Source organism: Ascaphus truei, unplaced genomic scaffold, assembly GCF_040206685.1.
Source record: "Ascaphus truei isolate aAscTru1 unplaced genomic scaffold, aAscTru1.hap1 HAP1_SCAFFOLD_315, whole genome shotgun sequence".
Lineage (NCBI taxonomy): Eukaryota > Metazoa > Chordata > Amphibia > Anura > Ascaphidae > Ascaphus > Ascaphus truei.
The window spans coordinates 40,735-55,202 of NW_027456125.1; the positions used below are offsets into that span (position 1 = coordinate 40,735).

At 47.9% G+C, this 14,468-nt stretch overlaps 1 protein-coding gene across 1 annotated transcript; it reads left to right on the top strand.

The window, feature by feature from the left end:
• Nucleotides 1-1,040: 1,040 nt before the first annotated feature.
• On the top strand, nucleotides 1,041-12,377 carry CENPQ (centromere protein Q). Its single transcript, XM_075583390.1, has 9 exons — nucleotides 1,041-1,316; nucleotides 2,416-2,524; nucleotides 2,902-2,962; nucleotides 4,147-4,258; nucleotides 4,486-4,554; nucleotides 8,881-9,010; nucleotides 10,300-10,419; nucleotides 10,498-10,563; nucleotides 10,655-12,377. Exons 2-9 carry the CDS (start codon nucleotides 2,456-2,458, stop codon nucleotides 10,790-10,792), a joined length of 765 nt encoding a protein of 254 aa, XP_075439505.1. The 5' UTR covers nucleotides 1,041-1,316; nucleotides 2,416-2,455; the 3' UTR covers nucleotides 10,793-12,377.
• Nucleotides 12,378-14,468: the final 2,091 nt, after the last annotated feature.

Consider the following 14,468-nt stretch of genomic DNA (forward strand, 5'->3'; position numbering starts at 1 on the left):
ACTAATAACACTGTCACATTGTAACACACTAATAACACTGTCACATTGTGACACACTAATAACACTGTCACATTGTGACACACTAATAACACGGTCACATTGTGACACACTAATAACACGGTCACATTGTGACACACTAATAACACTGTCACATTGTGACACACTAATAACACTGTCACATTGTGACACACTAATAACACGGTCACATTGTGACACACTAATAACACGGTCACATTGTGACACACTAATAACACGGTCACATTGTGACACACTAATAACACGGTCACATTGTGACACACTAATAACACTGTCACATTGTGACACACTAATAACACTGTCACATTGTGACACACTAATAATACTGTCACATTGTGACACACTAATAACACGGTCACATTGTGACACACTAATAACACGGTCACATTGTGACACACTAATAACACTGTCACATTGTGACACACTAATAACACTGTCACACTGTGACACACTAATAACACTGTCACACTGTAACACACTAATAACACTGTCACACTGTAACACACTAATAACACTGTCACACTGTAACACACTAATAACACTGTCACATTGTAACACACTAATAACACTGTCACATTGTGACACACTAATAACACTGTCACATTGTGACACATTAATAACACTGTCACATTGTAACACACTAATAACACTGTCACATTGTAACACACTAATAACACTGTCACATTGTGACACACTAATAACACTGTCACATTGTAACACACTAATAACACTGTCACATTGTGACACACTAATAACACTGTCACATTGTGACACACTAATAACACTGTCACATTGTAACACACTAATAACACTGTCACGTTGTCACATTGTAACTCTTCCTATCCTAGCTCCGGGACAGTTACTTATTTTTGTCTTTGTCCAGCATGACGGTGTCATTAAAGTTATTTTAATTAGAAAACAATATGCCACAACCAAAATGGCGACAATCAACCTCCAACCCGGAAGCCGCTCTATGTTTACGTTTATATCGTGTTTTCCTCCGAACAAAAGCTCCGCCCCTTTTGAGTTCGCGCTCAATGAGATGTAAATGTGTGTGACCTACCCTTGAGGAGGGAGAGAAAAGGGCGGGGTCAGAGCTTTCACAGCCAATCAGAACACGGGAGACGCGGCCATGTGACCATTCCGCGCGCACGTTCCACCGCACTTTCCCGCCAAAACCCCGGACCCGGTTGCACCGGGAGGCGAGGCGTGATACACCGGGGGTTCTGTCACCGATCTGCGCCTCTCCCTCCCAGGACCCCTCCTCCGCGGACACTGAGGTGCTTCATTGCATGATTGTAATCGGTAACCCGTCTCCCAGCCGCTCGCGGTGCGGTGCTCGCCGGTGTCCGCCCCGGGCGCGGTATTATGTTCCTCTCACTGCACCGGCTGTAACGCGGTGATCCCGCCTCACATTGGTTTATCCCCCCCCCCCCTACCTATAACGCCTGAAACTCTGCATACAGAACGGGCTGTGATGCGTGCTCACATCTGCTTCTTCTCTCTCCTGTGCATGGAAGCATGCAGTGTCTCAGCCTGAGACGGGGGAGCTGCGCAGGGGCGGCGTCTTTCCCAGGCACCCCGGGGGTTACAGGGTCATCTTACTGGCTCCTTATTTTAATGTTCTTTAAAGTGTGTGTATTGTGTGTATGATGTAGTGTGTGTATGATGTATTGTGTGTATGATGTGTGTGTGTGTGTGTGTGTGTGTATATATACAAATAAAAGCATTTCGTTAGCCACAGATCGGTATCGTCTTTGTTTCTGATTATGAAGCTCGGCTAACACGGTACCGATATTATATATCCGATAAAGAATATCACGTGTGAGCACATTCACGTGTCTTAGGCCGTGCGTATAGTGCCGGCGACGCGATGGATGACGTCGCCACCTGCGAAAGTTGAATTGCGCTTTGCAGCGACGTCGCTAGCCATTGATTGGTTCCCAGGCTGTCATGTGGCGACAGCCTCTGAAAAATCAAATTTGACCGGCTACCACATTTTTGGTTGCGACGTCTCTCCCGTCGCTCCATTGCGTTGCGCTTACTGTAAGCTCTTGCGACGGCGACAATGCATTTGGTATGGGTCGCCACCGCAAGGCACTACAAGTGCAGCCTAAGACAGGTCTGCAACCCTTCCTTTCAACCATTATCACCTAGCATACAGTGCTCCCACTGCAGCAAGGGATTCTGGGAAGTGACATGCAAATGAGCACAATGTGTCACCTTTTGCCTGGAATATCCATACACATGGAGCCCATTTAAGCTATATATATATATATTATATGTCACTGTGTGCCTGTACCCGCCCACACAACTTGTTCTCGGCTGAGAAAAACCCTACGTTGTGCTTGATGTTCGTATGATCATATCTATCTGCAGGGGGCGCTCGCACACCGGGACGGGGACACCTAGGGAGGACATGAGGACGTCTCGGGAGGACACGGGGACGCCACGGGAGGACACGGGGACGCCACAGGTTAAGAAAAAGGTCAGAGTATAACGATTTGCGGCCGTGGATTGGGAAAATCTCCGTCCTGCGATGTTACACGCGTTTATGCCTGCTGCACGCTCGGCATCAGTGTTCATGTAATAATCCTGTGCGCACTTACTTGGAGTGGTAGCTGTTCAGGAATCCCTCACATTGTGTCCGTATCTCCCTTGGTACAGCGCTGAGTACATGTTCAGCCTGTAAGGAGATTAGCATGGGAAACCATGTGATCTGATTTGTGAATCTGGTGGCACATTGTGTAAGCGTGTCCCCGGCAGATCCACGGAGCGGCTAATTGCAGAACAGGCGGTGCGTGTTACAGTATACTCTGATCTGTGACCCGGGTAACCAGGAAACTCGTGTTTGTCTCCCCACAGGCGACAAAGCGGAAGCACCAGAGACCGGGCGATGAGGAGCAGAGACCCCGTAAACAGCAACGTAATGAACTCCCATTCCCCCCCCAATATCCCAGGCGCCCCCATATCCCAGGTGCCTCCCCCCCCCCCCCCATATCCCAGGCGCCTCTCGCCCCCCCCTCCCCCCATTATCCCACCAGGGGCCTCTTAAACAAACCCGGAAAAAAGATAACATTTTACAACTCCAGTATAATTTTCCTGTGTATTTATAAGTTTTTGTATGGGGGTACCTTCCCTTGCATGCGATATGCAGTATGGGGGTACCTTCCCTTGCATGCGATATGCAGTATGGGGGTACCTTCCCTTGCATGCGATATGCAGTATGGGGGTACTTTCCCTTGCATGCGATATGCAGTATGGGGGTACCTTCCCTTGCATGCGATATGCAGTATGGGGGTACCTTCCCTTGCATACGATATGCAGTATGTGGGTACCTTCCCTTGCATGTGATATGCAGTATGGGGGTACCTTTCCTTGCATGCGAGATGCAGTATTGGGGGGACCTTCCCTTCGATATGCAGTATGGGGGTACCTTCCCTTGCATGCAATGTGCAGTTTTGGGGGGCTTTCCCTTGCATGCGATATGCAGTATTGGGGGGACCTTCCCTAACATGCGAGATGCAGTGTTTGGGGGACCTTTCCTAACATGCGAGAGGCAGTTTTTGGGGGATCTTCCCTTGCATACGATATGCAGTATTGGGGGGACCTTCTCTTACATGTGTGATGCAGTATTGGGGGTACCTTCCCTTGCATGCAAGATGCAGTATGGGGGTACCTTCCCTTGCATGTGATATGCAGTATGGGGCGTACCTTCCCTTGCATGCGAGATGCAGTATGGGGGGTACCTTCCCTTGCATGCGAGATGCAGTATGGGGGGTACCTTCCCTTGCATACGAGATGCAGTATGGGGGGTACCTTCCCTTGCATGCGAGATGCAGTATGGGGGTACCTTCCCTTGCATGTGATATGCAGTATGGGGGTACCTTCCCTTGCATTCGAGATGCAGTATGGGGGTACCTTCCCTTGCATGTGATATGCAGTATGGGGGTACCTTCCCTTACATGTGTGATGCAGTATTGGGGGTACCTTCCCTTACATGTGTGATGCAGTATTGGGGGTACAGTATTACAATGCACTTTTCCTCTTCCCATACCTCCCTGTGCTCCTGAGGACGACTCCATATCTAACCTGCGATGTTCCCTGCAGGTCTCCCCCAGTCGCAGAGTAAATCTGTTCGGGTGACTCAGGCTGCAGGTCACAAACCCCTTACGGTTGGGGTCACAGAGCACATACAGAGCTGCATTGAGACGGCCATGTTGTGAGTATCTCTCCATGTGTCTTGCGGTCCCTCGTGGTCCCATGCTGTCTCGTAGTCCCATGCTGTCTCGTAGTCCCATGCTGTCTCGTAGTCCCATGCTGTCTCGTAGTCCCATGCTGTCTCGTAGTCCCATGCTGTCTCGTAGTCCCATGCTGTCTCGTAGTCCCATGCTGTCTCGTAGTCCCATGCTGTCTCTTGAAGTCTCTGTCCTTTTTCTCCCTTCCCAGGTCTGTCGTGAGCAAAAGAATTCCTGACCGCGAGGCTGTCCAGGGGCAGCTCGCTGCCCTCAAGCAGAGGTAATCTGACCTTTACCAACCTCGGTCCCATTATCCGTCTCCCTGTCATATTCACCCTGTGATGGACAAGCAGGACGAGGGAGCGGGATACACGGTGTGCAAAAAAATGATAAAACACAATATAGTGTAATCCTACCACGAGAATCGCTGAGGGGAGTCAGAAAACTGCAATGGTTATACTCGCATAGATATGAGTAACCCAGGCGTGTGACACAGAATAGTATAGTGTGCAGGAAGCAGGTCCGGCGGGTTCCAGGCTAACCCTTATGGTGTGCTAAGGTAGGGGACAGGAGAAACACCACAGCGCAGACGGCATGTAACACATTCAATACAGATACGAGTCTCACAAATGCGCACCTACACAATGTGCACCTACACAATGTGCACCTACACAATGCGCACCTACACAATGTGCAGTTAAAATGGGCAATCAATGTAAGTATTGGGGCGGGACGTTCTCACCACCACTCTCGATCGGGTCCGCGCCGACTGGACACGTGGTGCGCGGGTGCTGCTTCCTATTGTGGCCGCTGGAAACAACAACCGCGCACCTCAGTGTCCTCTCTCGGTGCAGCTATGTCTCTCCTCCTGGATTCTACGCGTTTCGCTATACCAAATAGCTTCGTCAGGAATCGAGAGTGGTGGTGAGAACGTCCCGCCCCAATACTTACATTGATTGCCCATTTTAACTGCACATTGTGTAGGTGCACATTGTGTAGGTGCGCATTGTGTAGGTGCGCATTTGTGAGACTCGTATCTGTATTGAATGTGTTACATGCCGTCTGCGCTGTGGTGTTTCTCCTGTCCCCTACCTTAGCACACCATAAGGGTTAGCCTGGAACCCGCCGGACCTGCTCCCTGCACACTATAATATTCTGTGTCACACGCCTGGGTTACTCATATCTATGCGAGTATAACCATTGCAGTTTTCTGACTCCCATCAGCGATTCTCGTGATAGGATTACACTATATTGTGTTTTATCATTTTTTTGCATACGGTGTATCCCGCTCCCTCATCCTGCTTGTCCATCGTATCCCAAGGAAAAGAAGACTTTTTCTATTTGAAGGTTGAGTGGGGTCTCGTTTGTCTTTTTTTTCTTTGATTCTATCATCACATTGTATATATTTATCATTGTGGGACATATCTTCTATTTTTAGGATGCTTTACTCAGTGTGGTTTCGATTGTTTCACCGCAAGTACTGCCTGTACTTTCAACACACTGTTCTAAGCGCCAATCCTGTTATTTTTGTATAACATATTCTCCCTGTGGTCAGAGACGGAGTTGGTGGGACGATGTCTCTGTGTCACCCTGCGGTCAGAGACGGAGTTGGTGGGACGATGTCTCTGTGTCACCCTGCGGTCAGAGACGGAGTTGGTGGGACGATGTCTCTGTGTCACCCTGCGGTCAGAGACGGAGTTGGTGGGACGATGTCTCTGTGTCACCTTCTGGTCAAAAACGGAGTTGATGGGACGATGTCTCTGTGTCACCCTGGGGTCAGAGACGGTGTTGGTGGGACGATGTCTCTGTGTCACCCTGCGGTCAGAGACGGAGTTGGTGGGACGATGTCCCTGTGTCACCCTGCGGTCAGAGACGGTGTTGATGCTACAATGTCTCGGTGTGATCCTGTGGTCAGAGACGGAGTTGGTGTGACGATGTCTCTGTGTCTCCCTGCGGTCAGAGACGGAGTTGGTGGGACGATGTCTCTGTGTCACCCTGCGGTCAGAGACGGAGGTGGTGGGACGATGTCTCTGTGTCACCCTGCAGTCAGAGACGGTGTTGATGCGACGATGTCTCGGTGTGATCCTGTGGTCAGAGACGGAGTTGGTGGGACGATGTCTCTGTGTCTCCCTGCGGTCAGAGACGGTGTTGATGGGACGATGTCTCGGTGTGATCCTGTGGTCAGAGACGGTGTTGATGGGACGATGTCTCTGTGTCTCCCTGCGGTCAGAGACGGAGTTGGTGGGACGATGTCTCTGTGTCTCCCTGCGGTCAGAGACGGTGTTGATGGGACGATGTCTCGGTGTGATCCTGTGGTCAGAGACGGAGTTGGTGGGACGATGTCTCTGTGTCTCCCTGCGGTCAGAGACGGTGTTGATGGGACGATGTCTCGGTGTGATCCTGTGGTTAGAGACGGAGTTGGTGGGGCGATGTCTGTGTCTCCCTGTGGTCTGATAGATGTCCTGAGTCGTGTCTGTTACTGTCCTAGCCGGGGACCTGCTGAGGGGGTGTGGGTCCTTCCCATGTGTCACCTTTCGGTGGGAGCAGTGGATGGGCTTTGTTACATTTCTAACATCCTAAAAATGAGATAGATATCTGTCTATCAATACAAGAGAGAAGCACATACTGTCACAGTGAAGGATGTATAAAAAGTTTTACTCTAAATATAAAACACAGATGTGCCCCTTACATAGGGAAAAGCATTAAAAGCATATAGAGCCAGCATGGCGCCTCCGTCCTGTCTGCGTCCTCTGGGGGGGATGTCCGCCATGAGGATCTTCTCTGTGTGACCTCTGCGTCTGCAGCCCCCCCCAGCAGCTGGTCCATTTAACCCGGAATCGGGAGGACAGGAGAGACTGCGCCTGGCAAAGATCGGATCTCTCGCACAGTAACGTGGCACCGCTCCTACGCGTTTCGTGGCGTTTCCACTTCGTCAGTGTTCCTACCTGCATTATATAAGGCTTTTCCCTATGTAAGGGCACATCACCGTGACAGCTTGTGCTTCTCTCTTGTAGAGGTCCAAAGGCTGAGCGGATCCTTTTTTGAAGCGGCACCGTCCTTGACGTTTTTATATTTTCTTTTTCACTTCACTTCTTTCTTCATGTTTTTGTTGTTGATGTTTGTGTGTTTTTCCCTGTCTTTATTTCCATTTCCCTTCCCTCCTGGTTGTAGTTCCTCCATGTTTGTGTTGTGTATTTTCCCATCCCTGTTTGTGTTGTATATTTTCCCCTCCCTGTTTGTGTTGTGTATGATTGTTTTGTTAGGTCAGAGAGACTCACAATTGCAGCTTTCCCTTCTGGACTTTATATGAACTTGTATTCATGTTTGAGTAGCTTTGCGGACTTGTGCAATCACACACTTTCTTCACATTCATTCACCAGTTTGTGTTTGCACAAAAAACAATGTATTGCACCTTGTTAATACTGTTTTATTCCTATATGTGAATAGTCTATAGCAGGGGTGCGCAAACTGGGGGGCGCAGGATTTTCTTGGGGGACGCGGCGGTTGCAGAGGCCCCGCGCTCTTCCCCGCGCTCTTCCCTAGGGCATTTAAATGAAATGCCGGGGGATCGCGTGAGGCCTCTGCAACTGAACTTACCGAGGTTCAGCCGGCTTCACATGACACGTTGACATGGCAACGCAGCGTCAAATGACGCTGCAGGGTCATGTGACGTCACATGGCCCCGCTCTGCCGTCGCATCACATGACCTCGCTGACGCCGACAGGCAGGTAAGGGGGACGCGAGCACCGGGGGAGTGGATGCCGGGGGGGGGGGGGGGGGGCAGCATCAGAAGTTTGCGCACCCCTGGTATGTAGGGGCTGACGTGTACACTTCCCAGTATACGCCGGTTATTATTTATAGTTACTTTTTAGTCATTTATACATTTCCTCTTACACTTATCTATAGAGCGCAGTTTCATTTATTGTGTGTAGAGACGCACACTAGGAATGAAGCTTCTTAGTGTTATTATAAGCCGCTGACATTTTGGGTGGATCCTGACTTCGCCAGGCGCACCTGGGACAGACTTACAGAATTCCCCTTACATTTAAAGCCGCAAGCTGTGCTGTTTTTATTGTACATAGATGTTGTTTTCCCTTTTTTTTTTTTTTACGTTCCCCTGAGATGCCTTAAATTCCGTTACAATCGTGCCTCACTTTGGGTCAGCCTCACTTTGGGCCAGCCTCACTTTGGGTCAGCCTCACTTTGGGCCAGCCTCACTTTGGGCCAGCCAATAGAAACTCTGGCATCCATACTCGCTGTTATCCGGGCGTGGAACAAGCTCCGAAAACTGAAGCGGTTTCAAGAGCATTTCAGCACTTTTGTCTTCAGAACCGCGCAGGCGGATACATCGGGGTACATTGTACCTGGTCACTCGCTGACCTAACCAAGGGCCCATGGAGTCTGAGTGAGCGCTGCCTCTATTGTTGGGGCAGACACTGCTTCCCCTTGATGCCTTTGTTGCTATGTAAGTGGTGTATTTTTATATATAATTATAATATAAGTTAGTTATCTCATTGGGTGGTATCATCATTTTGCTAAACTGCCAGCTTGGTTCAGTGGTCCGACCCGAAGTGTCCGTTCTTCCATCCCTGTTACCCTGAAACAGGCTCCTGCGTCACTGTCACATCATGAAGGTTCCTGCAACCAAACTGGGAAACTTGAAGAGCCTCAGGAGAGATTTGGCCGAAGAGCAGCACAGGATGGAGGCCAATGAGGTTACCTTGCAAGCCTTACAGGTGACAATGTTCTTTTATTGGGGTCATTCTTATTAGAGGGCTTTTCCCATACACACACACAGCAGGGTGTAAGTGTTAGAAAAATCATCAATCAGGAATCAGATTTGTAGTTCAAATCAAAAGTCTTTATTTCTTTAATCAGCTTCAACGATTTTAACAAGGATACATATTAGATTATTAGATGCTTCTATTCAATGTAGCAAACATCTGAAGAAGGAAGAGCTTATGCTTCCTTACAGCTTAATTCTTATACTCTCAGGAGAAAGAAATATAAATCACTTGTCTTAGCTAACTTGCTTTTGCTGACTAAACATACTTGTTTCTCAAAGATTAGATACAGACAAGAATCCTGGGAACACTGGATTCTGAATACTAGAAAAACATACATCAAAGAATGTAAGAAAAGACATACATCAGATGTTAGACAAACATATAATGCTAGACAAGACTAAAACAGGTCACCTGTCGGAATATAAGTTATAGCATATGGTTCAGTGAAATACAATGTATGGGAAACCAGGAAAGAAATCTTATCAATACAATTTCGTTTCAAGTTCCACAGACCATTAGTTTTCAAACTACCCACAAGTTTCCTTATGGGGAAAAACAATCTTAAAACATCTTAATAGGGGGTTATTGATCCGCACTCGTGCTTCCTACAGTCTCTGGTGTAAACCAACTCCTTCCTTTTGCTGCTCCTGTGCGTGGAGATATTCCCCTTCTCCACTGAAGATCCACCGAGGATTACTCCACGGGTAGACCAGTCATTGAACACAAAAAAGCACAGAGCGCGCCGAGGGGGAAGAAATATATATTAAAAGTGAATACAAATAGCAAGTATCAACTTAAATATAATAAATCTGTTATCCAGTGAGATCTTTAGGTGGTACAGTCCATGCTGACAGTCCGTGGGTATATATATAGCTATCCTACTTAATATAGAAAATATATAGGTGTATAATAATATATCAGTAGGAAGACTACCGTATGAGATCGCGGTACATATAAGATGGCTTCTCTCTGGATACAGATGCGTGTAGAAAGCTGTGAGGATAATATTTGATGGGTATTTCACAAACACATTTTAGCCTTAAAATAATGTTTATAAGGAAGAATGGTGCATGTTGATCAGTGGCTATAACGCGTGAAACATGGCTGTGCCGAACCGTTACATGCGTGGGGATATCGCAGAGATACGGTTTGTGTTGTGAAGCGCTGGGTATTATCGGGAATGGATGTGTAGTAGGAGGCCTCTGGGTGTCACACTGTTCTGTCCCATTGTTTGTCAGGATGACATTGAGAAAGCTGTGCAGACGGCACACAGAATAGAAGAAGATATCGTGCCCCTGGAAGAAAAGGTTGAGACGTTGAAGCGGGAAGCAGACGAAAGGAGAGATCAGCAGCTGGAGGCAGGTGGACAGATCCTATGGGTGGGAATGTAGAGTAATGGAAGCTGTGTGACTAACCAGCCCATGTCGGTTCTACAGGTCAACCATGCCAACTCTGGCACGCTACAACTTCCAAAAGCCACGTTTCGGGCGCCGACAATGCACGTGAGTGGATTCTCTCGCGGTCCCATGTTGTGTAGGTGTCGTAGTCGCATGAATGTCGTAGTCACATGAATGTCCGTTTTCTCCCTCGTAGGAAGATGTTCGGATGTTGAAGAACCCCGACTTGTTGCTGAAAGAACTGCGTGTGATAGAGGAGACTTCGGCCGCCATGGACCTGCGGAGGCTGATAGAGAAATCTTACGCTGAAACTGACGCACTGCGACCACAGTGAAACTGAGACGCCTTCCGTCCTCATACAGACCTCTATGTAACCGCATACCCTGTGTTATCCCTTCCCTCGTGTGTGTGTGTGTGTGTGTGTGTGTGTGTGTGTGTGTCTCTTCTACTGCGGCAAGGGATTCTGGGGAATGACATGCAAATGGGCACACGTCTCACCTTTTGCCTAAAATCCATTTTTATATGGAACCCTCCTAAGCAAACACTCGCTGTTCACACAGCTTTTAAGCACAGCATGGGGTTAGATGCAAAGTCAGTCAAACCACTCACAGATGGCTGTTTTGACCTTTTGTGTCATCAGTGTGAAGCTGGTTGTACTAACTGCCATTTTCAATGCTGGGTAGGTTTACCATACTTTTATATAAGTTATGGTGGGTGAAAAAGGCGACAAAAATCCTTCACCGTTAGTATATAGAAAATTAAAAAAAACTTGTGAGCACATTCACATGTCTTAGACAGGTCTGCACACCTGCCTTTCACCATTATCCCCAGCATACAGTGCTCCCACTGCAGCGAGGGATTCTGGGAAATGACATGCAAATGAGCACACTGCTTAAGGGTTCCATGCAAAAGGTCACACGGTGTGCTCATTTGCATGTCATTTCCCAGAATCCCTTGCTGCAGTGGGAGCACTGTATGCTATGTGATAATGGTGAAAGGCCAGACCTGTCTGAGACATGTGAATGTGCTCACAAGTGATTATACGTTCACACTGTATATCTTTCTCTATAGAGCGAGCGAGTGAGACAGATATATAAATGTGTGTGTGTGTGTGTGTGTGTGTGTGTGAGTGTGTATATATACACACACGCACGTATGTATATATGGAAAACATTCGTATAAAGCTCCCCAAGATGCCTGGAAGCATGTATTACAATTAGAAACATTACAATTCGATTGTGTTGCAAGCTGCTGCTGATGCAAAATGTAAATGTATAGCTATAGACAGGCGCTCAGGAAGCAGAGCGATGGTGGGGTGGTTAGAGCATTGTTATATCGGCTTATTGAAGAAAAAGAAATAGTCGTGCCTTTTCCTAAAATCTTGCCGATGAGTACATCAGCCCAAGAGTTGCCACATGTACGTCTGGCGGAGGAGGCTTACCCGTTGCTCACATACATAATGAAACCCTCCAGTCGTCAACGTTTAACGAGAAAATATTAAATGACAGACTGTCACGGGCAGGACGCTGTGCGCAGTGCGCCTTTGGGATTCTGGCAGCTAAATAGCGTATACTACTAAAAGCGATAGAAACGTGTGTACCAAATGCCCAGAAAAAAGTGAAATGTGTACTCCACAATATTGTTATAGATTTGGGAGGCACCTCTGAGGTTACAACGCCTGATAATGTGGCCATAGCTGCTCCAATGCTGCGAAGGCGAAGGGCATGTAATCCTGCAACTCGGATTGCAAAAAGAGTGCGTGATTCATTTAACAATGATTTCCATGATGAAGGTGCGGTGCCTCGGCAGGAAACCGTGTGAACATGCATAATAACCATTTGTGACTTTATTTTCTGTGACTGAAACACCAATGCATGAGATGTTTTATTTCATGTAATAAAAATTGAATATTAATATTATATTGTCATGTCTTTATTTATGTATGTCCATTATGTCAAATAAGTTGCTAGTTATGTAATCGTTTCTTGGTCAAAAGTGTTAATTAAATATCTATATATGATTTCTCCATATTGAATGTTTATATATATATATATATATATATATATATATATATATGTAGCCCCTTTTCCCCGTAGTAAAGGAACTACTGGTACTGCCGTTACCTGTTTGGCTACCAGAAGGCCTGAGCCTCCGCCACTGGGAGCCTGGGGTGATCGCTTGTTCACCTTGGTGCAGCGCCTCCACCTGCGAGGGATCCCAGCGTAGTGGGATGAGCACCTCACAGGAACCAATACTAACAGTATTCGCACACACTGGTATATAATAACGGGTTTTACTGACATTGAATATGCAACCTGCACCCCACAGTATATAGCACACACCTCCCCAATACACCAAGTGAGTGTCCACAAAGTACATCGGGTGCTTGGCACCAATATCCCCGATGTCCGTTTCCCCCAATGTCGGGGCCCACCCAAAAGTGTATGAAATAGCATTATCCCGTGAACCGTTGATGCCCTTAGGTGTGGTACCTGCCCGGGCGCTCCAGCCTCCGGGTACTGCGGAATAACACACGGGGATCCGCTGATCCAGCGACGTCAGCGAAGGCGTCCGCCTCTGCGCGGGTGAACTCCCGCTGGATGGTCTCACCTTTAAGTCTATTAACGTTGGTGGTCTGGTCACAGACCACAGGCCGCGAGTCACCTCTCCGCGTCCTGTCACTATTGCCGCCACTACTGCCAGGGTACTGCGAATGTGCACCTACTCTAACATGGCCGCCACGACCTCTGCACTCTTTTCTCATGCGCCAGTTGCTCCTGTGCATGCGCAGCAAATAAGCAATAGCGGCGCCCTTACCGGCGTCCCGCCGAGGAGCTCCGGCGACCCGATCACCCCTCTACTGACTGCAGCCGTAGCCTCCCCCTTCTCTGCTCCCACATCGGAGGTAAGGGAGGAAAAGGGGCCCGGCTACATTCTCCCCCTGGTGGAGACCCCAACATCCCGCTTGGGAACAACGTATGCACAACAGTTTTTATAATGGAAAATGCAGGGTATATTTACAACTTAACACGGATAACTTTAAACAATATTATACATTTCCACGAACATGTTTATAACAGAGGCTAGCTTGCTCTTTGCCAGCTGCTGAGACTCATAATGGGGTACCCCTAATGAATCGTACGCCACTATTGGGAGGGCGTCTCACTCGCTGGCTCCTGCAAGGTTCTTCAGTAATTCCCACTGGGGATAGTCTATCAAAGTCCTGGGACCTTGGCCCATCTCTAAGTAGCAACTCAGTCTCTGTAAAGTCTCTACTTGGCACAAAACTGGGGCTTCTGGGATTCAGAGGGTGGGTGAGGGTACATGAGGCGCAGGCCCATTACCCGGTGCTCCCTCGGCAGGTGCCCACTGTCACGGGAGACGCATTTAATAACACATTTATATTTTGTGGATCCTGATTGAGCAGAACAGGTTGAGCAAAATAAACTGAGATTTATTCCCTTGATAGGCAAACACACGACAACTGCAGAATAAACTTAATAATTGCACTTACGGGTAGAGAAACAGAGGATAATGTCCAGAAAGGTGCAAAGCACCAGAAGATTGTCTTTTAAAATGTAGTCCTTTTGCAAATTGCCAAATAAATAGCCAGTCCAATCCTTCTGTGAATGTGCAAAGTCTTTTCTGGTTCTCTGGAGTTCGTTCTAGATCCCCAGGGCTAACGAAATCCTGAAGCAGGGCAAGTTTCCTTGTTACGATGTTTTTAACCCCTTGCGTTCTGGAATCGTAGCCGCTGTACTTAGGTCTTATCCGCTTGAAGAAATCAGGTAGCAATAGCAACAACAACAACAACTGCACAGGAATGAGGGGTACAGGCCTTTTTAAGGACAAGGGCCTGTGAAGTGTTACATTAGTCTCATCCCATTGGCAAGGAATTATCTTCCTCCTATCAGAACCTGCCAGGTCACATGGGCAAATCCTACAGCCAGCTCAGGTAACTCTGAGCATGCTCAGTAAGCAGCTTGGTAGCACTGCTAAGTAAAAAGGGG

What these genes read in the sequence shown, in the direction of transcription:
- CENPQ (XM_075583390.1), top strand. Translation starts at nt 2,456, where the DNA reads ATGAGGACGTCTCGGGAGGACACGGGGACGCCACGGGAGGACACGGGG. An exon ending in CGCCACAGGTTAAGAAAAAG is followed by an intron (nt 2,525 to 2,901) that starts GTCAGAGTATAA and finishes GTCTCCCCACAG; the next exon opens with GCGACAAAGCGGAAGCACCA. An exon ending in TGCATTGAGACGGCCATGTT is followed by an intron (nt 4,259 to 4,485) that starts GTGAGTATCTCT and finishes CTCCCTTCCCAG; the next exon opens with GTCTGTCGTGAGCAAAAGAA.